Here is a 24,634-nt window from a genome sequence, read left to right as displayed (position 1 = left end):
TTAATGTTGTCTGGTGAAATAAGGCTTCCTTCCCTGTTCAGAGAGAATTAAGGACCAGTTCCATTCAATATCATAAGATAAATAAAGAATTATCTGCTCTCCTACTTTGGCTGTGCTAATGCAAGTGCTTCCACATGACCAAATAATAGTGATTTATTGAAGGAGAACTGGTTTAGAAAGCTTGTTCTCTTCCAGATCCTCAAGTATTTATATCTATATGATTCTGCAAATACTGCCCAGTACAGTGCTGCTCGAGGACTTCCCTATCTACATTTTCTCAGAAGTTGCAGGTGCTCTCCAACCTAACTTCTCATACTTTTCTGCGGCCACTGTACCGTATAGCCTGTGTGATCTGTTTGCAGGTATGTGTTTTTACCCTCCATACTGCATCCCGGTCCCATGCAGGGTTGAAAATCTTGAGTGTGGGGGCACGGCACACTGAGGTCCAGCTGGGCCTTCAGCATCCTCTGCCTCATCCTGCGGCCTTTTTCACACGTAGCGCTGCTGCACGCTGACCAAGGAGACCAGCCTGAGTAGATACATGTCTCCGGTGTGTCATCTAAGAGAGAAACACGTCAGGTGATTAGTGTTGAGTTACTGAAGAAAGAGGCATTTTAATATCTTTGCAAAAATCTTCTGCTCATTTAATGATTGACTGGGATCACATGGTCGTTGTTTAATTTGCTTTTACAAAATTTCTTTTCCAGTTTCATTCCACTGAAGCAGCTGAACTGATTTGCACAGCAAAGAGGATGAGGAATGGGGGACTGGGCTGACATTGATTATTTAACATTGTATCCAAAGGTGATTACTACAGGTACTGGACCATAAAAGGCCACAAAGTGACATCTGAGAGGGAGAGGAAGGAGCAGAGGGACAGAGTTGGAGAGAAAGAGAAGAGTGTGATTTGTGAATGTCTTGTCCAATTATCAGTTACAGCAGAGCTACAAGAAGTAGCAGGGGTACTGGCTTCAATTAATGATGTTCTCTCTTGGGTGCAGAGAGGCAGAGAAAATGAGAGGAGAGGCCAGAGAGAATATACTGTCAGGCCTCAGGGACAGACCTGAGTGGGTCCTCCTCTCTGGCATAACATGTAATGACAGAGGAGACCGAGGGAAGAAAGGAGCTGGAGATGCAGAGAGGATGGTTAAGAGGAGAGTTGATGTGTAAGTGAAACAGCGATGCTCCGGGCTGACCAAGGGGACCAGCCTGAATGGATACTCGTCTCTTTAGTGTCATCTCACACAGAGAAGAGGGGAAACAAGGGAGAAAGAGAGGACAGGTAGAGTAAGAGAGGAGGAAAACGGAGGAGGGAAAGAAGCAAATGGTCTATGACTGACTGAGGAGGACATTTATTATGCAGCAGGAGATTCTTGTTAAGAATTCTGCTGCGTGGGCAAAATCCTGCACCCAACCCAAGGCCACTTACAGTGAAAGTAGGCACAAAGCACCCATGTACAACACAAACACCGTCACGCACCTGTCTGTCCTGTTCAGCCCTTGTGAGGGTTAAAAAGGAGGCAATAAGGACAGCTCATCTTGGAAATATACGGTCACAGCACTGATCCCTGTAACGTCTGGATTACGCTCGAAAAGAATATCGGAAAGTGTTTATACCCGTTCCAAACGGCCACACTTGATGCCAGGGCTCAGGCTACCAATTGCCAAATACAGAAGTCATAAGGAGAAGGTTCGATTGGGTGGTCTAGTGTGGTGAAACACTTAGTTATGTTTTTTGAAAGATCTTGTTTTAGTACTGAAAAAGTCAACATATTCTGTCTTATATTCTGTCGTATATTTAATCTTTCCCTAACCTTAAAGGGATAATAAAGTATGAAGCTGAAGCCAGGAGGCAGTTAACTAAACTTGGCAGAAAAACTGGAAGTAACAGCTTGCCTGACTGTTCAAAGATTAAAAAAAAATATATATATATACACTAATTAACATGCTTCCTGTCTTTATGCTAAGCTAAGCTAATTGACCACTGGCTCAAACTACAGTTTATACTTTCCTCGCAAAACTGGTGCCAATCTTTTTGTACTTACTCTCTTCGAGACTTTTATTTCCCAAAATGTATAACTACTCCTTTAACCAAGTGATGTGACTTTCTTAAACATGCTTAAATCATGCTTTAGTTGACATGTGTAGATACTCTAGATACATTCAATATGAAGTCTTATGTTTATATAAAAAAAACAGTTTATTTGTATGTAATTTTTAGGAGAAATAACCCAGAACTTTCCATCTTTCATTGTGGATCTTTACAGTATAACAAATAAAACAAAACACAGATTTCATATTTAGTACTGCTGAAACATAATTGTCCAGAATGACAGGATCTGTGATGCATCACAGAATACAAAGTGTTTGATAAGGAGAGACGCAGTTGTGTTGCTGTGCAGCAGTGGGGCGCCCACCTTCTCACAGCAGAGGGGAAACAAAGCCCTGCCAGATGTGCATTCTGACCATCTGACCTGAGCCCGTCTGAGCCTCTGCCTAAACCAGTTGTGTCTGTAATGAGCTAGGTGTGTGTCCCTGAACATCTTAAGACACTGAAGACCTACAGTCTCCTGCAGTGAGTATTTTGCAAACACAGAATGAATTGAGGAAACAGTCAGGTTCAAAGGACATTAAGGAATGCAATATCATGTAATGCCAGGGTTTACATAATTGTTAAAAAACTCCATCAAGACGTTTAAGTTAATCTATTGTATCTTGTTTGTGGTCTTTCCCTGAAGAACTGTAATCAGTGAAGAGTGTGTGTGTGTGCGCATTTACTGCACCTTCCTCCTTCTCCTCCTGTCCAATATCAGCTACGATGTCGTCTATGGTGTCAGGGACCACATTACATTGCTCTCCCTGCACACACAAGGAAGAATGGGGTCACACACTAACACACACACAAAAATGTATCCACAGCTTCTTTCAAGATGAATCAATCTGTGGAAAGTATTATTACAATGTTATCTGTTATCACCACTTGCTGTGTAAGTAACAGCGATATTTCATAAGTGTGTGTATTGTGTTACCATGGTTACAGTCGGGTGGAACAACTTGAGGAAAAGATTTACAGTAAATGCCATTTTTACTGACCAATTTAATTTGCAATTATTTCGGTAACCTCCAGGCCTGTATTTGTGGTCTACATAGTTTACATAATCACAAAGTTATCTTGCTTCAACATGAAAACGTTAGGATACAATAGCACAAACCTTTCTAGCAATGCGTTCCACTACCACTTTGGCTACGGGTGTAATTGCCCCTCCCTCTGGGTCGTAGAACGGGCTCTGGGGGTGGTCCAAACTGGTCAAGGGCCGGATCTTCTCCTGAGGAACGGTGGGCTTGTTTGGTGACTGGAAGAGGCAGAAATGAGAGGGTAAGTGAGCAAATTACATATAAAGTACAGTAAGCTGCTTTAATCAACATGTTGATATTAGCGATGGATCAAATGACTGTGTGTCAGGTGAAAGGTGTTGCTCGTAGTGACGATAATACCACAAATAATTACCATTCGACTCTGCACTTAGTAATTAACTGGTGAACATAGAATAGCATTTAGCTGCTAAAGCAATATTTCCCACTGGAGTTTTTGGGAATAATAATTTGTTTTATGCTCGTCAAGCAGATGCTAATGCTGGTCCATGTCTGCTTGATGTGAAAAAAAAAAAGCCACTGTTTGCCAACACAGTCAGCTTTATACTGTAAGGTGATAATAAGCCTAAGTTTGCTGGCTGCGTTTTCCCCAGGTGGCCTACAAAATCTATGAATGCAGCTTAAGTATCTTATATTTGAAAGAGCTGATGCCTCTGGAACTCTTTGAGCCCCCCCCCACAATGACCTTCCTGGAAAGAAATCACATCTGTGAGCAAAATAAGACATGAATTTAACAGAAGCCGCACCTGGAGCCACATCAGGTGTCATCTCCCTGTGCTTCAGCTAACAACGTGAATCTAAAGGTGAATTAGCTCTGATGGCTCTTTAAAAATCAGGAGAAAATGGACGTGCGCAAATAAGAGGCTACGGGTGAAGATCAGGTCATGATTTAAAGGGAAACTACCGCTCCCCCCTCCCCTCCCGCATTAGCATTGTGCAAATCATACACTTGGTGTCGGAATGGCTGGTGTCCTTGAGGAAAACATCTGCTCTTTTATATTGAGTATCAAATACGCCTGAGGGAAAAGAGTCTGAGTCTGAGTTCCACTGAGGAATGGTTAGAGTAATCAAAGATAAACAGCCAGAATTTAGGGCATGGGAATTCGTGGGACAAGAATAATAATCCAATAGCAGCATATAGTGTCTGCACATCTAAGACACAGGCTTTTAAAAACAACATGGTTTCTCTTGAGGGAAGGAACAGAGCAGCAGTAATTTATGCATGCAAACCAGAATTAATAAAAAGTAATAACACTACAATAGCTGCAATGATTGTATACTGCACTGTGACCAAAACAGTCACCTACAGTCGCTGCTTCTCGGATAAGCCATCTGGTCCGAGGCCTATTTTCTGTTTGATCTCACTATGCATCATTTATATATCCATTTTAACACCCTTTTAATAAGAGATTCATGGCGTTGTTTCCAGGCGTGTGTGGTAGCATGTGTGTCCATGAGCTTAAAAGATAAAAACACATGACAAACATGAATCATTCTCTTTGTTCTTACAGGTTTACTCAACATTGTCGTTTCAAGTTTCATACCAACTTTCAGTTTAATATATGCAGGAGTGCTGAATAAGACAAAGGGAAGACATCTACATAGGAAGTATTAGAGGAGGAAGTTACACCCTCATTTACAGTGCAGTAGCATCGATGGTGACGATTCTCTTTGTAGTTACAAGTGAAAGTTTCTTATCTGACATTTCAGTTAAAAGATCTCATGTGGAATAAGACCAAACAGAAGACATCCATCACTTTTGGGAAACAATTAGAAACTCCAAATTTACTTGTAATGCTGGCAAACAGAAGGAAACTATAGCGTCTTTGCTTTTCACACAGTGCAAAGATGAACAAGCAGAGGGTCTGGAAGACATGTACTTCCATGTGTCTGTCTGTAGGTGGCAGCGATTTAATGTCTGCTGTACAGTAGGATGCGGTCGATATCTGACAGTAAAATTGAACAATTATACATTGTGTTTTCAGGGTAACACTTTCCAGGATAAGAGGCTTAGGAGCATACATTATCAGCTTGGAAACTATTTTTTAAAAGGACCAGGACCAAAGAAACCTATGTCTACACAGTGCAGAGTTACATCGTAGTGTTAAATTCTACATTTTATTCACAATTCACATACATCCAGCACACTACACATGAAACAACTGCTCACAAATCTGGGTGCGTCTGTGGGTAAGAGGGCTAAGGAGACCAAATAATGACACTGATAAAAGGCTAAAAACTAGGCCCATAACAGACAAGAATGAATCCATATTTAAAAAGTACCAGAAGCCAAAATGAAAGAAGTGAAATTTTCATACGGAATTTACCTCCCCTTAGCAGGATAAACTCCATGCTTATTCATGAGGTTGTAAACTATAAATAAACTGCGTTAGTCTCCAAACACTGGGTGCATATGGATGAGCACTATTCATTCCAAGCATGTAGAAAACTAAAAAGGTTTGTCACAGTGACGGATGGAAGTCAAGAGTGCTGTGATGTGAAGGTTTGAAATTAATGCGTTAACTGTCAGCTTTCACTAGAGCAACAGTGGTATCTCTAGCAAGTGGACTGCATCAGTACAGCTTTAAATAAGACACAGTTAAGATATGTGTCCAATGTGTCACAGTACGGTACTGTATTTATTGTAACATGCCCTCAATGGCCACTTTGAAGGTTTTAACTTTTTATGGCAAATTGTGGCCAACAAGCTTTGTAGCTAATATTTAGTAGCTGGTCAGCTAAACAGCACATTATTATGCTCTACAAACATCTAACTCTGGTATTGAATTGATCTAATTTGTTTTTAGGAAACATCAAATTAGCAACAGCTGCTTTGGCTAGTAATTAGCTAACAAAGACGACTCTTTATGGAGATTGACTAGGCTGCGCTTTCTAAAGCTAATATCAGTTTAGAGTGACAGCACCGACTAGACAATAAAATGATAGTATAACACTATTGTAATGTTATATGCACATTTTTTTGTATCCTAGCTTATTTTTAGGCGATTGGGCCACCAGGACACCACATTGTTAGAATTAAATTACTTTCCAGTGGTCCTCCATGATACATCTGAACTAACCACTAAGATTAGGATACATTACCTCATATGTGACACCACTGTCAGTGCCTGCATCCCAGGGAATGAGGTCTGTCACCAGCCTTTGGACCCAGCCACACTCTTTGGTACAGAGGTCCTCTCCTGACAGCCCCACATTCCAGTCTGGGCTGGGCCCAAGCATGGTGAGGAAGGACATCAGGTGACGGGTCCGGTCCACAGAAAACTCTGCTGATGGAGCTGCTCGCCTGGTGATGGGAAACAAACAAAGAACATATCCAAATAAATAAATTCCACTGCAAATATTACGTAAATGAGACAGCCATAATTATGTTTGGAACATTATCATCTCAGGGGAAACATTTTCCTACATCATAACAATTTCTAGTTAATTACTTGCAAAATGGCCTGTTCCGATGTCATGACCTCTGACTTGAGTCACACTCTGGTAATTGCCGGATAATGGAAACTCCGAAATACCCAATTAGAGGCAGACCACAGCTCATAATGACATATTGTCTCAAAACCTACTGAAAACAATCAAATATTCTGAAGATGATACTATTGGGGTAATTTGAAATTTCTTCATGAAAAACAGGTCTTTGTATCTTACTTTTTTGTGTCACAACCTAGACGTAAGTGCAAACACAACTATTTTAGAACAACTTGACAACTTTGCATGCAAAATTAAACAAAATGAACTAATATTTCATACTCAGTGAGTGCGTGACTGTGTGGGGGAGTATGCATGTGTGTGAATGTTCTCATTAGTAAAAATAATAGTGGCACAATATATCGCAAATGACAGACAACGCTAGGAGGGGGTAATTAAGCAGATGTTTGGTGAAAGATACAGTACATTAGTGTGTGTGTGTGTGTGTGTGTGCGCTCATTCTCATGCAGTGCTGAGGGCTACAATTGTGATAAGTTTCTAATTGCTCTTGAACTAATTCCAAAGAGTTCACAGGATGCCAGAGTGTGTGACTATTCAGACAAGTCGGTCTTGCTTTTCAGAGCCGCATAAAGGAAGGAAGCATGAAACAATTAAGAATACGTTTTTCTAAAATGCACATAATACAATAGTATCTTAATTTCATTTAGAATTTATACTTTCCAGAATCTGTCAGAAATTGAACTCCCCCCCCCCAACTTTTAAGTACTTATCCTGCTAATTAAGAATCTGATACCGCCTACAATGAAGATTAGGTCTTTGTGATTCATGGATTAGTAGCATTATCAAAGCTTACTGTAACAAAAGAAATGAAATATGTGTCTCAGATTGTTTCTGTTGCTCAGCCAGCATGTCATGTAGAACGGATCACTGAACAACAGTTTTGTATATCTTTGTTTCCTACATGCCAAACAGATAATGTTCTGTTATGTTTTAATCTAGGCTTGAAGGAATGCTCAGGCAACTTCTGAACAGAAACAAGTAACATATTGTTCTGTGGGCCTCCAAAATGCAAACTTTTCTTGAACAGAAAAAAAAAATTGCCTTGTTTTCAGCTTGACCACCAGCCTGGAAGAAAAGCATGTAATCCTTCAACTGAAGCTAAGACACCAAAATAGGATGTTTTCATCCAGACAACATGATGAATAAATGATCATGAGACCCAAGAGCTCCAGTGTGAACAACATGTTAATGGTCAACTTGATGGCAGATGTAATACCTCCATTGGTCAGAGAGAAAGGACTTAAAAAACAAACTGAAACCTAAATTCTCCTCACATTTTGTGTAAGTAAATATATATTTTTGTAGGTATTTGTGGAAACAGTGTCTATGCTTCATGCCTCTGGGTGGGCGTGACTATTGGCAGGGCCAATGGCTTTAAAAATAGATGATAAAATAGATGATAAAAAATGTTTATGTAACATGCCATAGTCCTGTATAGCCTAACATCTATTTTTCCACATATTGCTAGATATGTTACCATTAGCGATTTACGTCTGACCCTTTAAAACATTAGAACCATGTGAGATGTTATTTTTCCATTCATGTTATTTTAACACCTGCTTAGTCATCTGCAGCTCCTGCATACTTGTCGTGTTCATCCAAAAATATAAAAGAAGGAGGTCTCTCTAGTGTTTGGTGAGTACTGTGGTGAGTGCTGAAATTACACATGGAACTTAGGAACAGTTAACACTGTTGGTTCCCAGATGCTTAGATGCCTGTGTCTGTTGGAAGGGATGTGGTATGACTTATTATATTATTTTAGTGCCTGCCCACACATTCATTGCATCAATCAAATTAATATACTGACATTTTCAGTGTGACCCAAAAATCCATTCCTCCTGGAGAACTCTAATGTAGGGGGCAGTATCACTGCAGAAAGTATGGAAGTCAAAACAAGCACCACGGATGTATACATACTAATTTATCAGTAAAAATACATGTTCATTTATTTTATGGGTTTACATTGCTGTTACAGAATATTCAGATTATTATTATTTTTTTTTTTTCTCAGCCTTTTCCCTTTAGTGAAACTGACATTGAGTGATACTTACAGGTTGAGCGGCTGCCATGCCGGCCACTGAGCCTTAGTTTTAATGACAGTCAGTACTTCATCTCCCTGCGGAGCGAAAGAGACAGAGAAAGAGGGAGAGGGAGAGAGAGAGAGAGAGAGAGATACATGAAGCAATTTGTCACTAAATGAATGACGATAAAGGGAAAGAAAAAAAAAAACATTGACAGAGAAAAGGCCAAAATTGACAAATTGACACGACTGAGGGTGAGTAGTCTCATCCAAGGACGGCAAAGTGTATTCCACTTTTCAAAGGCTTAAGAGCCAGGACAAAGTGTGTCTCTTATCAGGACAAAATTGGCTCTGTGCTGTTTAATAATAACCGCCTGTTATTCTAGTGGGGACCCTCACTCTGCACAGCACCTAGCACTCTCTATAGTCTCTATGTAGCATTATGGTCCACTTTATGCAATGCACAACACATTATTTATCATAATGCATCAGATGTAATCACTCAGCTGAAAGCAGGAAGACAAATGATGGATTTAGTGTGGTGCAGAAGTTGATTAGAATGGAATTGGAAAGTCCTTTCTGGTTTAATAAGAGCCTTTACTGGGTTTTCTCCACTTCCTCCATCTTTTACTCTCTTTCTTCTCCAAACACTCACACAACAGCTTCAGTTTGGGACATGCCAAAAAAATATTTTTTTTCTGGTTGACTGAAGGTTCTACAGTCGCCTTGAAAGCCTCCCCTGTTCCCCAGTGGAGAAAACAAGTGTGTGTGAGTTTGTGTGTGTGCGGGTGGGCGGTTGGGTGGGTGTCTGCATGTGTATGTTTGTGTGGATGAACAAGTTACAAGTCTGTGTCCATCTTCTCTTCAGAGCAGCCCGGGGCTCTGTGGCCTCTCTGGCCTCAGACCTCACTCCATCCTCTCACAAGCACACAAACAAACCCCCACACAAACACACCACACACGCACAGGTGGACACACATAGACAAATCTGCGTATGAATATAGACAACCAGAGGGACAGAAATACACAAGCTGGCACATAGTCAAGAAAGACAGACACATAAATAGGAGAACCAATGAGCAATGGATGAATATTCAGAGAGGCAGGGTGGCAGGCAGAGAGACAAGGGATTTGTGTTTCCACTTGCAGCAATTTGGGAAAGAAACAACATATGTGGGGAAAAAAACTCATTTGAGTTGGATTTTCTAGCCAGAGGTTATTTTCTCAAACCTCAGTTCATGTTGTTATGTCACATGAACATGGCCTCACAATCAACAAGTAAAAAAAAACCTTACTTAGATTGTATGCTGCCACTTCTTGGTTTGATTTTACGATTGATTTCTGTTTGATTTTAATGGCATGTTTGTTTGTTTTTTTTTAAATCTATCAGCATATTGATACCATAACGCAAGTTAAACCAGTACTAATAGTTTGTGTAGAGCTTCCTCCCAATTCCCTACTAGATAGGAAATGATGCAAGGCATGAATTTCGGCCAGTTTAAAATGTGAAAATGTTACAAATTGCAGGCATTTACATTTTCAGTCTCTAAACCAGTTTGACCACTGTCTGAGATTGATATCAAAAGAAAAGTGCATTTGTCTTTTATTTAAATGTCTAAAATGACCTATGTTCACATTTACCTGAGCTCCAGCAACAAACTGAGTTTTGACAGAACTGCAGAAGTAGCAAGAGGGATGTTTATTAGAGCTGTTAAATATCGTAGGGAAGATGTCAGAGTGGGTTACCTTTTTACTACCAACAGTCAATATTGTTTTCTCTTAACCCTGGCTGTGATCTTTCCCTGACCTTAAAGCTCCACTAATCTTAATATCTGTATATTAACAATTGTCAAATGTGTATGTGAAAAGGTGTCGCTCATAATGACAAACCTATACAGAATCATCACCCAACTCCGCAATTCCCTTAGGCTCTGCTAAGCTGAGCATCTTTTAGCTCATTGTTTTGGTTTTCTGGTCTGCAGATTTATTGTTTTTTGGTTCATTCTTCATCATTGTCTCATCAGTGTAATTTTCAAAACCAGCAGGCAGCTGTTTTGGTCAAAAAGGTATTGTAAATGCATTGACTACCTGCCGGTAAACAGAGATAGGCACAAATGAATGGCAGATCTAAATACACTGAACAAAATTATTGGGAGGGTGTTTGAGGTTCAGGTTGCTGATTGTGGCCTGTGGAATGTTGGTCCACCCCTCTTCAATGGCTGTGCAAAGTTGCAGTCAGGTAAAGACCCCGATGAGGACGACGAGCATGAGGATGAGCTTCCCTGAGGCGGTTCCTGACAGTTTGTGCAGAAATTCTTTGGTTATGCAAATGGTGTGGTTACACGTGGTCTGCGGTTGTGAGGCCGGTTGGATGTACTGCCAAATTCTCTGAAATGCCTTTGGAGACGGCTTATGGTAGAGAAATGAACATTCAATTCATGGGCAACAGCTCTGGTGGACATTCCTGCAGTCAGCATGCCAATTTCACGCTCCCTCAAAACCTGAGACATCTGTGGCATTGTGCTGCGTGATGGAACTCCACATTTTTGAGTGGCCTTTTATTGTGGCCAGCCTTAGGCACACCTGTGCAATACCCATGCTGCCTGATCAGCATCTTGATATGCCACACCTGTGAGGTGGATGGATTATCTCGGCAAAGGAGAAGCGCTCACTAACACAGATTTGGACAGATTTGTGAACAATATGTGAGAGAAATAGGCCTTTTGTGTACATAGAGAAAGTCTTAGATCTTTGAGTTCAGCTCATGATGAATGAGGGCAAAAAAACGAAGTACTGCGTTTATAATTTTGTTCAGTGTATATATATATATATATATATATAGCCATATGAATATGTTTTACATCTAACAGCTTTGGAAGGCACTGAAAAAACAATGTGGTCCTGGTGATAGGGGAGTCAGATCCGAAAAGGCTCATTTGGGAAAGTAATGACAACATATTTGTCATTTAGTTTTGAGGGCTTTTCATCAAATTAAGTCAAATTAACTTAATGTGCGTAGCCATCATATGATGAATGGGCTTTATATGCCAACATCAGCAATGGTTCCCACCCCAGCACAAGCTTTTAAAAGGACAAGGAAATCCTCTAAAACCAAAACTTAGCACACAGGTGAAAAGCGGGGAATGTCAACATTTGATAAAGTTAATCACTATTGTCAAGAGAATCCAAATATCCTTATTTTGATAAAATATGTCCAATATCATCACTCAATGAAATAAGTCCTTTAAAAGAAGTTTTAGTTCTTCACACTGTCCAATACGCACCAGGCAGGTGGGGGTTTGGGAAAGGTCAATAGCAGCTTTCCGTCCCTTCCCTGTTATATATTGTGGGACAACAGTTTCCATCAGCACAACATCCCGCACAAATCACTTCAAGTCACTCAACACTGAGTACTTATACTTACTGTATATAAGGTATAGTATAGGCTACTTAATTTAGTAATTTTTCCATTGTGAACACACAACATTCTCAAATAGATAGAAACGACTAAACATTTTACCACAGTTGCTCATGTTTTCCCCACTGCGGTGGCTCAAATGCAAGGACACCAGTCATTTTCCCCACTTTCTAGATTGAACATTGAAAGGATAAACATGTCGAAGGTAATTTTTTCCATCATTCTTTCACTCCCTCCACCATCTGCCATTTCCAGAAACTCTCAATGTTTTGTTTCATTTTATTCCAAAAGAAAAGCATCATATTCCTATGAAACCGTCCTGCACAGCTCTTAGCTGGTATCATGTAATAGAAAATGCTTTGTGGAGGCTGGTAGGAAATGCAAATCTTCCTGTAATGGTCTTGTTTGTATATGGTAATTATTGTAATGGCACAAAATGACTGTGATTTACCAATGTTTAAATGCACATTGCATTTTCATGAACGTTTTCAAGGAGAAGAGAAAGAGTGGAACAGAAGGGATGAGGGGTGGAGGTAGAGAAGCTGGTCAAATAAGGGCAGAAAAGAGGAGGAGAAAATTGTGGTGGAGAACAAGACGAACAGAAACAATAAGCGTGAGTACACAAAGTGAGACAAGGAGTAGGAGAGGGTGGGACAGGGAAAGTGATACAGCTGAAAAGAATGATAGCAAGAAGAGACGAAAGAAAGAAGTTAAAATGAAGACAGAGGAAGAGAGCGTGAAAATGGAGCTGAGATGGATTGGGGCAGGAACAAGGGAGACACAACTGAGAGGGACAGAGGGAGCACCGACAAGAATGCACTTAATGGAAGAAGAGAATGACACTAAGAAAGCAGGGGGTTCAAAAAGAGCAGAGGAAAAGAGCAGGGGTTGGAGGACACACACACACACACACACTCATCCAGTTAAAATAACTTTACATTCATTATATTCACCCAGTACTCCCTAGCATGATAATATTTCCTCCCCATTCTATTTTTCACTCTCTACTTGATCCTTTCTAATTATCCATATGTCCTTATATTACTTTTATTCCCCCTTTCATTTGATCTTATTCTTACTTCTTAGTAGCCCCCCCAACCATTTTCCAAACCTAACCATAATTCTAATTACTGCAGTTGATTGATCAGTCTAGCAAAACATAAAACTAAAAAAGGGCCAAATATCCTTAGTAAATTGGCCCACAAGAGCCTATGGCCATGCTAGCAGCTTTGTGAGGCTGTACGTCACTAAATGCTAACGTTGGCATGGCAACATGCTCACAATGACAATGCTAACATGCTGAGGTTTAGCTGGTTTAATATTTACTATGTTCACCATATTAATTTAGCATGCTTAGGTTAGCTGAGGGAATGTCATTATTTGGTCAGGAATGAAAATAGTGGACACATTTTGACTAGCATGGGTAAAGAAATCTATAGACTACAGTAACGAATAAATCCAAAAGAGCTGGGCACTTGACCAAAATATCAGTGCTTTGTGAATATCTCCTTACATTTCTTACCACATTTATTTACCACACAATGTGTCTCAACTCCTGTTACAGTGACTAGACCCATTTAAGGCGAGGCTCTCTCTTACCTATGTGCCTCTCTCTGAGACATCAGATATCATTCATGCTCTGTCAGACAGCAGCAGGTGTGACAGCAGTGAAAGTGAAGAGGAAAAAGCTGAAGCCCAGGACACATCTTACAAAGAAATTACAAAGATTAGTAAGTGACACTGCTGGCCAACACTCAGGTACATGGTGCTGACGTGAAGGCCCGAGTAAAAGAGTGCTATGAATCACTGCTGTCCATGCAGCAGGCGAGCCATGACATCAAATATAAAATCTATATCCAGACACTCAGGCTGATGGATGGGAAAATGGTGACAGTGTAAAAGAGAGAGCAAGGGGACAGAGAATGATGCAGAGAAGATGAACAAATAGGTCGGGTTCCCATCATCCATGCCACGTCTTTCTATCCTCCGACACACTAATAAGAAGAAGTTGTGCTCCGTGAAGGAGTGTCCTCACCACTGATCTTTTCTGTTGTAATTGGTGGTTAAAGTTAAAATGAAGATCTTGATGTCCACTGCTGATGAAGACCATGAGACGCTGCTGAAAACTAGTAAGTAAACCAAAAATGCACACTGGCTTTGGAGTCACTGTACAGGACGGTCAAATCTTTTGGTCAATTCAGTCGCGCATGTAGTGGCGCATAGAGCAGCATTCACAAACACAGACTGCTATTTGCAACAGCAATTTTAAAAGCCTGCTGGCGATATAAAACTATATTAAAACAATGATTGGAAGGAAAAGTTTTGTTTTCTCTAGTGAATACTTTTGTTGTGTGGCAAAGTCGTTAGTATGCTGATGAGATAAGTCACTGTTGCATGTATAACTTGTAACCTACTTAGACACGACTTGCTGGGTTAAAATACTTATGGCCCATTGAATAATGAACTGATAGGAAATAAGCGCCTTCTTCGATAGATTCTTGCTGTGACCCTTGTTGGCTGGCTCCCCTTTAGCACCCGGACAAAAGCCATAATAATCTCAAACAGGGGCAGTGGCATTTTTCAGGATTACTAGTAGGTTATTCCACCACTCGCAGTCGCCGACGAGTCGCTCCTTTTTGTGTGTGTTTTGAGTGTGTGGCTGAACGAGAGAGAGAGAGCAGAGGAAAAGGTGAGCAGCGAAGTTCAGCAGTAAATGCACAGAATGCAGTAGATTACAGTTTCTCAGCAAATAAAGGCTGCAGCTAAAGCTCCCGTTTGTGAGTTGTTTACCAGCTGCTGCAAAAATGAAGGGGATACGCTTACGTTTCGGGGATACACAACACATAACCATTTGATCCATTGTTATTACACAAAATTTTTAAAGAATATTAGCCGCTTCAAACTACTATTTCCAAGGTCAAGAATAAACTTTCACGCTCAACATAAAACACGCAGTGGACACTCATCCCAACCATCTGGCTCCTGCAGCTCCTCTGGGGTTCTCACGGTGGGACCGAACTTCCGTGTGGGCAAGAAGATTGGCTGTGGAAACTTTCGGGAATTGAAGCTTGGTAAAAATCTCTACACCAATGAGTATGTAGCTATTAAACTGAAACCAGTGAAGTCGAGGGCACCACAGTTGCATTTAGTGTACCTGTTCTACAAAACATTGGAAACTACAGCTGAAGGCGTCCCCCAGGTGTTTTTACTTTGGGCCCTGTGGGAAATACAATGCCATGGTTCTGGAGCTGCTGGGCCCGAGTCTGGAGGACCTCTTTGACCTTTGTGACAGGACCTTTTCACTGAAGACCGTGTTAATGATAGCAATTCAGTTGATTTCTCGAATGGAGTATGTGCACTCATCTCACTCTAAAATCTCATCTATCGAGACGTAAAACCTGAAAACTTTCTCATTGGACGGCAAGGGAACAACTGTTGCTTCCATGTTTATGCTACCAGGCCAGTACTGGATGGCTTATTTTAGCATTAGAGGCATGAATTTTGATTAACACTTGCCAACAACACAGAAAACTTGCTAATATACAAAGAATTTGTATTTATTGTATATATTTATTTGTATATATTGTAATTTGGAGTACATTTCTCTTGACAGCTGGATAGAAACACACGTTGTATGAACAGGACAGAAGCAGACGCAGAGACAGCCAGCACCATACCTTCCCAAATCCCCTTAATGGTCTCTGCCCACTTATCACTCGCTCACTTTGGAATGAAGTTTTGCCTGGAGGGACTCTATGTGGTAGTGAGACGTTGTCTTTCCAGACTCAGTCTAATAAAGGAAAATGAGCCTGGGGACTTAGGGAAAAGGTGTCTAATAAAAAAAAACAACACTGCACTAATGCAATTACAATTGCATAGGGGCTGTGGAACAGATGGATCCGGGCCACTATGTTGTAACTCAGTCGGGGTAAAATTCACAGCTTAGGTCAAAATGCGGTAACACACGCACAGACATACATATCCACTCACACCTGTAAGTACTCACTTAGAGTCATGCCACACTGAGAACACACACAGGGTTTTATCTAAAGGGGACAACATGATGAAGCTATCTGCCCTTGTGGAAATAAATTGTAATTCCCCTCGTCTAGTAAGATGTCTTTGATCATTTGTCAAATATCATTTCACAAACACACACACACACACACACACACACACACACACACACACACACACACACACCAATTTCAGCTTAGCAGGTTATTTATCAACCACCTGTGACATGGATATGAAGAGCCATGCTGCATCATCTGTCCAATTACATTGTAATTTACTTGTCCCTCAAGCAAGCTGCTGTAATTGTACTAAGCAAAATAACAACGTGTGTTCCCCTATAGCAAAAGCAAGCAGATTTGAAATAAACAAAGCCCATATCTTCTTTCCCCTGAAGCCTTGCTAGTTGCAAATAATAATTCAATATTTAATTATTTAACATTTAATGTGTTGTTTTTTTATCATTTCAAGGCATATGATTAACTATGACAGTGAAAAGCTTGGCGTTTGAAATGTTTCTAATTCTGGTAATAACTGGCCCGTGGCGGTATGAGAGTGTTCATTCCCATCTCCATGTAACCCCATCATAGCTCATATTGCAGCAATTTGTGTAAAAGTTTAATACTTGACATTAAACACACACTTAGCGCTTGAGTGTTCAAAACAATGCAACCAAGTTTTTATGAGACTTTGACGACTGTGTCTCCAATTGTAACGATGGCAGGAATGACGCTACAGGCAAAGGTAGTAATATCAGGGTGTAAAGACATGCTGTTTTAATAATGGCAGCCAATTAAAGTCCTGGTGTTTGTGTAGAAGAAGAAGTCCCTGATGGTTTAGGATTTATAGATGCAAAAACAGTGGGTGCCAAAACCGCACACACTGTTTCTAAATCCTATTAAAGCTACTGAAAACTGGGTTTAAAAACGGAACTGCCCTATAACATTACGGTAAGTGTTCATAGGTCAGGACTGGGAGGAAGAGGAGGGCACAGGAGGCGACTGACCAGGCCGAATCAGGGCTTTGGCACAGAGTGCGGGTTGGAAGGGTAGCGTAGGGTAGGTGGATTGATCAGCCAGCTTCAGACCAGTGAGAGGGGCGCAGACAAAACACAAACACTAAATTACCTCAAGAAACATTCTAAAACTTTAGCAAAACAAATTAATATAGGACACCGTTGCTTATATAGTAATACAACGAGAAGCTGGTCGACAAATTAGATTTTCAGGGCCTGTTAAGTCAACACTTTGTAGTGTTTGTGTGTTTTGTATGTGTTGACACACACCTGCACTCATTGCTTATGCTTTCGGTTGGTATAGTCAAGTGTTGCAGCCACTGTTGTGCACTTAGCTGTGTATTTCTGTGACACAATGCTTTTGTTAACGTGTGTGTGTATCTCTGTGTGCATTTCCTCCAAGATATTATAACCTTAGGGCTTGGTAATCAATCACACCAGTACCAGGTGTAATATGTGACACATTCACCTGAGGAAACATTGTCACATTAGTCAGCAAGGATCACTGTCGCGCTTTGTCTTGGCAAACCTTTACAAAGAACAAAGAACCACACAGCTACATTTACTGTAATAATGGCTGAAGAATGAGGTGGAGTTTTTATACTGTGAATTTGAGCCCAGAACTATGTGGTACAGGCCTATATATGCATGGATATTTTTTATTTACTTGAGAACCATTTTAGCAAAAGCACACCCACCTGCTTTAACTTTGAGGTAGTTTGGGAAAACGGATGACTCCACTGAATGAGCAAAGGAGTCATTTTTACCATGTGAAAAAACATGTTATGACAGATGAGAAAACAAAAACAAACTGATAAGAAATTGGACGCTGTCATTACAATGACAATAAATCATCTGGCCTGAAAGAGCGTTTGAAAACGGAGGTGTTGCTATAGAAGGAATGGGGAAGCTTCCCGGCCGAAAGCCTTTTAAATTTACATTTGAAGTGGATCTGGGAATGGAGGTGATGTTTTAAAGACTGCTATCCAGCAGACTGCAGCCACACATCCAAGACACCTCAAAGGCTTTTGAACCAGGCGCTCGGGTTTAAATCTGAAACATCATTATCATCTAGATCATCCGGAGGGTGTGAGATTAGAGTAAGACAAGAGAAGTGAAGACAAAAGAGGAGAGAAGAGACAGCAGTAGGGGGTGGCTCATTTTGTTCACTTGTGTAATTTAGTGTCTTGTATCAGAATCCTTCTTGTCCTTTCTGTGTCCTCTCTGTCCATTTCTTTGTCCTATTCTGTGTAATTCGGAGCCTGTGGTGACTGTATACTATATACAGATCTTGTTGTGGTGACTTGATTTTAATGAATAATGTCACCGTTAACAAAGCTACGCTAACTCAACTTTACACATGTGATTTCATCACAAAAAAAAGCTTTCTGTCAGTTTATCAGTAGAAAGCCTCTAATAAGAACAGTGGGAACAGATAACAATAACAACAATTTGGAACAGAGTAATCTAACGTGAACAGGTACTCTGTAGTACAGAGAGTAGTTCAGTCGGTAACCTAAAAGTAGTGTGTTCATTTTTTTAATCGTCTACTCTCCTAACGTCCAGTTCTGCTGCAAGATTCCTGTCATCTCCTGTCTGAGCTTAAATATATGATTATTATTTAGTTATCTGTGAAAAGAAAGGTACTGTCATTTTTTCCAAGGTTATGAATGTAGCCTTTTCTATAGCAGGCTACACCAGTCACGAACCTTTCCTTAGCTGTAATTTGGGAAGAAGGCAAAGGTCATTATGTGCTCAACTGAGAACTGGTTCTTTGCCTCTGGCAGGTGAGGTGATGATTTTGAAACTGCCTCTGGCATTTTATGTTATACTGTAGTAGACAAGCTGACCTAAGAAAACGATGACTGTGATGATTTGAAAAAATACAAAAGAATCTGATGACTTTAAGTTGAAATGGTGCTTTACAATACACTCTTTTTCAACTGAATACTGAATTTTCATTTTTCATCCCATCTAACATTTTCCTTAAAATGTTATTTAATGTGTATATTTAAGCCCATTGTAATCATAGAAAAAAAACACTCTCTGCATTTGACCTGTCTCACACAATTAGCAAAGGTCAGCTGGTTAACAAGCTGGCATCATCTAAATTCAACATCAATCTGTGGTCCACTGATCACTTCCTAGTCAGAAACACTTTAACAATGGTTCACTTGGTGCACTCTAATGATAATGACTAGTAGTATGTGAAGATAGTCAAAGCTGCAGACTTCATCTGAGGCCACCATTGAGTCTGTGAAATTAAGCATCTGGAAATGCTGCATTGCAGTGGTCTTCAGGTGGGGTCTATCTTAGATATCAAATCAGGGACTGATTTACGCCCAGGACACCAGGCTACTGCAGCTGGATGGGAAAGTTGCAACCGACAAAGTCTTTAAAGCAACTTGGAAGAGTCTACATTTCAAAGCATGTTCGACAGTACAAAAATGTGTAAAAAGAAGAAGTTGGAAAAAGAAATGAACAGCAAAGACAAACAAAGAAGACAAGAATGGGTGTGGGAGAGAAAGACCGTTCAGCAGTGAGGGACAAGGATGCAGGGTCAGGGGGAGTATGAGAAGTAGAGTTTTGTGGAGGGGAAAGCAGAGAAAAGGGAGAAGAGGGAGGTCAGAGTGGGAGTGAAAGTCCAGTAATTGCTTTGACCTTGAGCTGAGCCGAGGAGTAACTCAGTCAAAGCGAGTGATGGATTCCATGCCCTCGGCCCTGTCGCGGGAATAACGTCCCCGCTCGCAGGGATTTTTGTTTATGACCACTTGGAAAAAAAACTCGGAGGGAGGACGAGACTGGCTGAAAAAGAGTCTGGGCAGACTGTTAAATAGAAAAGGTGGAGTGGAGGGGATGCTTAAAGGCCAGAGAAACAAGAGAGACTGCAGTAGAAATATCTGTAACACGACTGAGGCAGTTGGACCGTGTGACCTGTCAGATAGATGATGTTTATGACCACTGATAGACTGAACGCTGGAGAAGGACATGGAGACAGACGCACTCACACTGCTTCTCTTTGTACCCTTCTGTTAGGCTGCAGCACCTCTGGAGTTTTCCAGGAGAGAATACATTAACAGGTTTTTCCTGCTCATTAAACTTTCATAAGGCTTATAGCAGCTAAAGGAAAATGTGGCATATTCTGAAATAGCTTGCACGATATAACCCACTGTATGAAAAACGATCTTTTTTGAGCTTTGCTTTTTTCATGCTGTTTGGGGCACCCCAAACACATATTTTCAGTGGTGGGGGAAATGTTCAGAACCTTGACTTAAAGTTAAACACTCGTAAACACGCAATTTCTTTTTTTTCTAAGAAACAAATGTATATCTTCTTGGTGTTTGTTCCCATATTACGGTCAAAATTTAAAAATGTGTCAAACTAACAAACGGAAGAAATTAAAATTGTATTTACTTTCCTGCAGTGACAGCTCCTCCTACATTGGTGTTCTCCACAAAAGGTAAATTCTTGGTAACGACTGACAATGTCAGTATGGGTAATTTAATTGGTGTAATACGTGTATTTGTGGGCACTAAAATACAGACACGAGCAGAGGGGGGTGTGCTGGGTGCTTGAGCACCTGCCCTTTTGTCCTTTGATGCACAAAGTGCCCTTTTATCAATGCAAAATTTCCTTAATTTATGTATTTTTAAATTTGTAAAGGCCTTTTTGTGAAGACCTGCCCAATCAAACTATTAGTAAAATGAAGAAATAATAATTTTGCAGTAAATAAAATGACCCACATGTTGACCTTTCACCTGATGACCACATCTGTAGTGAGCCCTCCCGTTCAGACACCGTTAGTGATTCGGCAGCACTGCCTACAGGACACCTTCGATTCTGCCGGTAAGAGGGGTTTGCCACAATGTGCTTGTTGTGGGATGGATGTATTTTACAAGAAAGACACAAAGACAGCATGCACAGTAGTTGTGTATATTGCTGTGTGTAGCCTGTAGAAGTAACTTTAGCTGCCAGCTAACGCGATGCTGCCAGCTAATGTTACTTCTCCACACAAATAAACAAAGGTGCTCTGTTCACTTTGTAAATTTAAATGCTCCGTATTTGTATAGCGCCTTTCTAGTCTTTTCAACCACTCAAAGCACTTTTACACTACATCCACCATTCACACACTGAGCCTAAGTGCTCAAACAGAAACTAACATTCACACACTGGCGGAGTTCGGGGTTCAGTATCTTGCCCAGGGATTGAACCGCTGACCTTCTAATTAACAGGGAACCCGCTCTACCTCCTGAGTCACAGCTAAGCTATGTTGACCACTTATGTCAGCCCACATGTTTGGGGGAGAGAAGTTTAACGGGCGTCGAGAGATATAATCTTTTTTATGTAATTTGACTAAAAACTTTTCACTTGAACTGGGATTATTACAGTAACTTAATAAAAGCCTTGTGCCTTAAAATAATTATAACATTGGTAAAACAGGCTTACAGAAACTTATTCTTCCGACTTATAGCCTGCTTATCAGCCCTTTTTTAAAATTATCATTAAATTCAGAACAGTATTGGAACAGATTTACATTTTAACAGCAACAGTAGTGTTTACAACAGCAAAACTACTATATAAACTCAATAACTTGAAATACATATAAAAATCACAGTGTCAATGTAAAATAAATAATATTCCTGACATCAAAGTAAAGAGTGAAGAAAGGGCCCTATTAGATTTCAGAAAAGGTCTGAAATGTTAACGTGAAAGATGAATGCTAGTTTATTTATTTAGATTTACGATGAGACATATAGTGAATAAAAATCCAAATATATCTCAGATTTACAATGCAACATATAAAATCGTCATCACAATATTGCATACTGTTGACACACAAGCAAACAACACACAGGCACACACACACATCTGTCTATAGATTTGTTTGTCTCACTCTTACCCCTGCCATAGCCACCCTCATCCTTTCCCCCGTTAATGTTTCCTTCTCAGGTTAAACCCACACTTTTTTGAATCTGGCATCTTATTTCCTCTACCTGCAGCTCTCGGTCTGCAGCAGTCTCTGTGAGCATCTCCCTCTGATTTTCTTGTAGCAGTCAGCCTTGACAGCGGCTGCAGCACTACAGCAGGTAAGTCACTGTGAGCTGGTCCTAAACACTCAACAGTCTTTACATCTTGTCATGGTCACATAATTGTTTAATCAGCTAATATATATCCTATGTTTGTTATAATATCTCTAGTCACAGATCACTTCCAGTAATATCAGCAGCAACAGCAGCAGCAGCAGCATCTCCAGTAACCCCTCAACAGCAACTGTTCCCTGTAAGTCAGCCCACAGTGTTTTAAAGCTAGAACTGGGAATTCCCTGTGTTTCTTTTTCAAAACAGCATTTGCTGAGGTATTGATACTAGGGCTGGGCAATAAAACAATAATGATAATTATCGCAATATAATTTTCCTCAATAACAATATAACAAATGTTCAATATATCGTCAATAAATATTTGATTTAATTCATTAGAATTAGCACTTCATTTTTCTATTAAGATGTTCATTTTGTTGAGAAAAAGGTACTGAAAGAAGAGTTATTAATCATATTTTTTGAAAAAGGATTTTATAATAATTATTTTGAATGTTCTACCTCAGATATTTGAAGTAATTCACTGTTTGGCATCAAGCGTTTGTCACGTTCTGACCATAAAGTATAGTTCAACCTCACAATTAACTGTCTGGCCCTTATGCCTGCCTGGCCCTGTGAATGGAATCGTGGGAGGAAAAGTCCAGAAGAGTTTTTTTGTGTTTTTTTGGCAACTTTTTATAAGATAGCCTACTACTGATGGAGAATCATACAAGGAGAGAGAGATGGAAAGAAGCGGGGCACGCTGACGTACTTGCAACAGAGGTACGTTAGGTCTGTAAGTGAGAAGAGAACTGAAGGAGGCAGATTAAAGTATAATTAAAACTGTGAAATAAGAAAGAAGCCACTACAAATAGTAAAAACATATCCGCTAAATTACTTTTGGTCCAGCCCTATAATATTATCAGCAATACTGTACGGCTTTGAGATAATGCAACTCCATATTGTATTTTTTTATTTTAATTACCAATGCATTTAACTACTTTATCAACCAAGGCAAAGTGGCAACTGCCTCCGAACCCTAACTGTTGGGTGGTTTGATCTAGCGTGATTTTATAATCTCATCAGAGATAAAACCCTAATCTAAGTAAAGTATAAAGTATAGTATTTCTCTCTGAAATGGAGTGCAGTAGCAGTATATATTAGTTTAAAATGGAAGTACTCAAGTAAAGTGACAGTCCATCCTGGTCTTAATACTTATGACCACTCTTATGAGCACTATGAGCACTCCTGCAGGTTGTTAAGCTTGCCACAATCTCTGCACTGACCCCACTGTAAACATTTCCATCTACGCATTTCTAAAAACAGCCACAGAAAACCCCTCATTAAACTGATGGAAATAGAGCTACAGCGTGCTTTAATGGTGCAAGTGCAGCTACAACTTCTACTTGAGTTCTGTGGTCCTCCCTGCGACATGTCTCTCTCGGGAACCCAAGGTAATTATCTTGTCACAGGGCTAGATTGGTGCGCTGAACACAGCTGATTATACAGAGGCTGATTGGCACAAAATATAACTGGCTCCAGATTCCCTAATGAAGAGGGATGTGAACTGGTGTCAAGCTGTTGTCACGCAGTAAATGCCAACCCACATGACAGCGCTGACACAGGCACTGAGGTCGAGATGGAAGCCCTGATTACGCCTTATCATGCAATATCCGGCTGATAAGTGTTAAACAACGATGGAGTGACAAGGATAACACAAGAATCCAAGGGTGGGAAAAAGAGAGTAAGAAAGGACATGGACGCGCGTGTGTGTGTGTGTGTGTGTGTGTGTGTGTGTGTGTGTGTGAAAGGACAGAAAAATAAGTAAACAAAATCAAAATATGTGTGGTCTGAGACTGAATACGGTGCCAGCAAGCAAATACAACTCATGTCAACTCTAGGTGTGTGTATTTAATGGCTTCTACATCACATCATGGTGCTTGCAACAGTGATAATTGTTGGTTAAATGATCAGGTATTGGCCAGCTAGAGGAGCGGCTCTGTGGATGTCAGTTGGCCCACCACTCTGGTCCAGACTGAAATATCTCGACTAAACTTTTGTACAGACAATAGCCCTGTTTTCATCAGCGTTTTTTAATGAGAATTTTGGAGTATCGCATTAGAAAAGCTTGATGGAAACAGCAAAATTAAAAAAAAACAACCTCAATTTCGCTAAAAGGTTTTTACGCTGGCTTGAGGTGGTTTTCGCCTTTGTCGAAAAAGAGTAAATGAACTAAATGGGAGATGGAAACACCTTTTCTGACTTAGCGAACTTGTAACTCACGACTGATCAGCTGTTTCTGCTGTCGGTATCTTGGCCGGTTGTGCAGTTCAGAGTTCTGCACGCCTGCCGAGAATTTCATGCACCTCATGGCTGGTAACGCTCATTTGTGCTGAGAAAAGAGGTGGATGCAAATCTCGGCAGGTAGC

At 40.4% G+C, this 24,634-nt stretch overlaps 1 protein-coding gene across 3 annotated transcripts in view; it reads right to left on the bottom strand.

Moving 5' to 3' along the window:
• The window catches only part of LOC123961286 (spondin-1-like), a 110,907-nt gene that overhangs the window by 12,851 nt on the left and 73,422 nt on the right, over positions 1-24,634 (bottom strand). For all 3 annotated transcript variants that reach the window (XM_046036543.1, XM_046036544.1, XM_046036545.1), the window contains exons 7-11: positions 8,715-8,779; positions 6,256-6,457; positions 3,213-3,353; positions 2,784-2,859; positions 377-559 (exon numbers count right to left, since the gene is read on the bottom strand). In XM_046036543.1, coding sequence (XP_045892499.1) covers positions 377-559; positions 2,784-2,859; positions 3,213-3,353; positions 6,256-6,457; positions 8,715-8,779 — 667 coding nt within the window. The remainder of the gene's footprint in view (positions 1-376; positions 560-2,783; positions 2,860-3,212; positions 3,354-6,255; positions 6,458-8,714; positions 8,780-24,634) is intronic.

Source organism: Micropterus dolomieu, linkage group LG22 (assembly GCF_021292245.1).
Source record: "Micropterus dolomieu isolate WLL.071019.BEF.003 ecotype Adirondacks linkage group LG22, ASM2129224v1, whole genome shotgun sequence".
Taxonomy (NCBI): domain Eukaryota; kingdom Metazoa; phylum Chordata; class Actinopteri; order Centrarchiformes; family Centrarchidae; genus Micropterus; species Micropterus dolomieu.
Note: the sequence above shows the minus strand (reverse complement) of the source record. Positions and strands in the feature narration are given on the sequence as shown.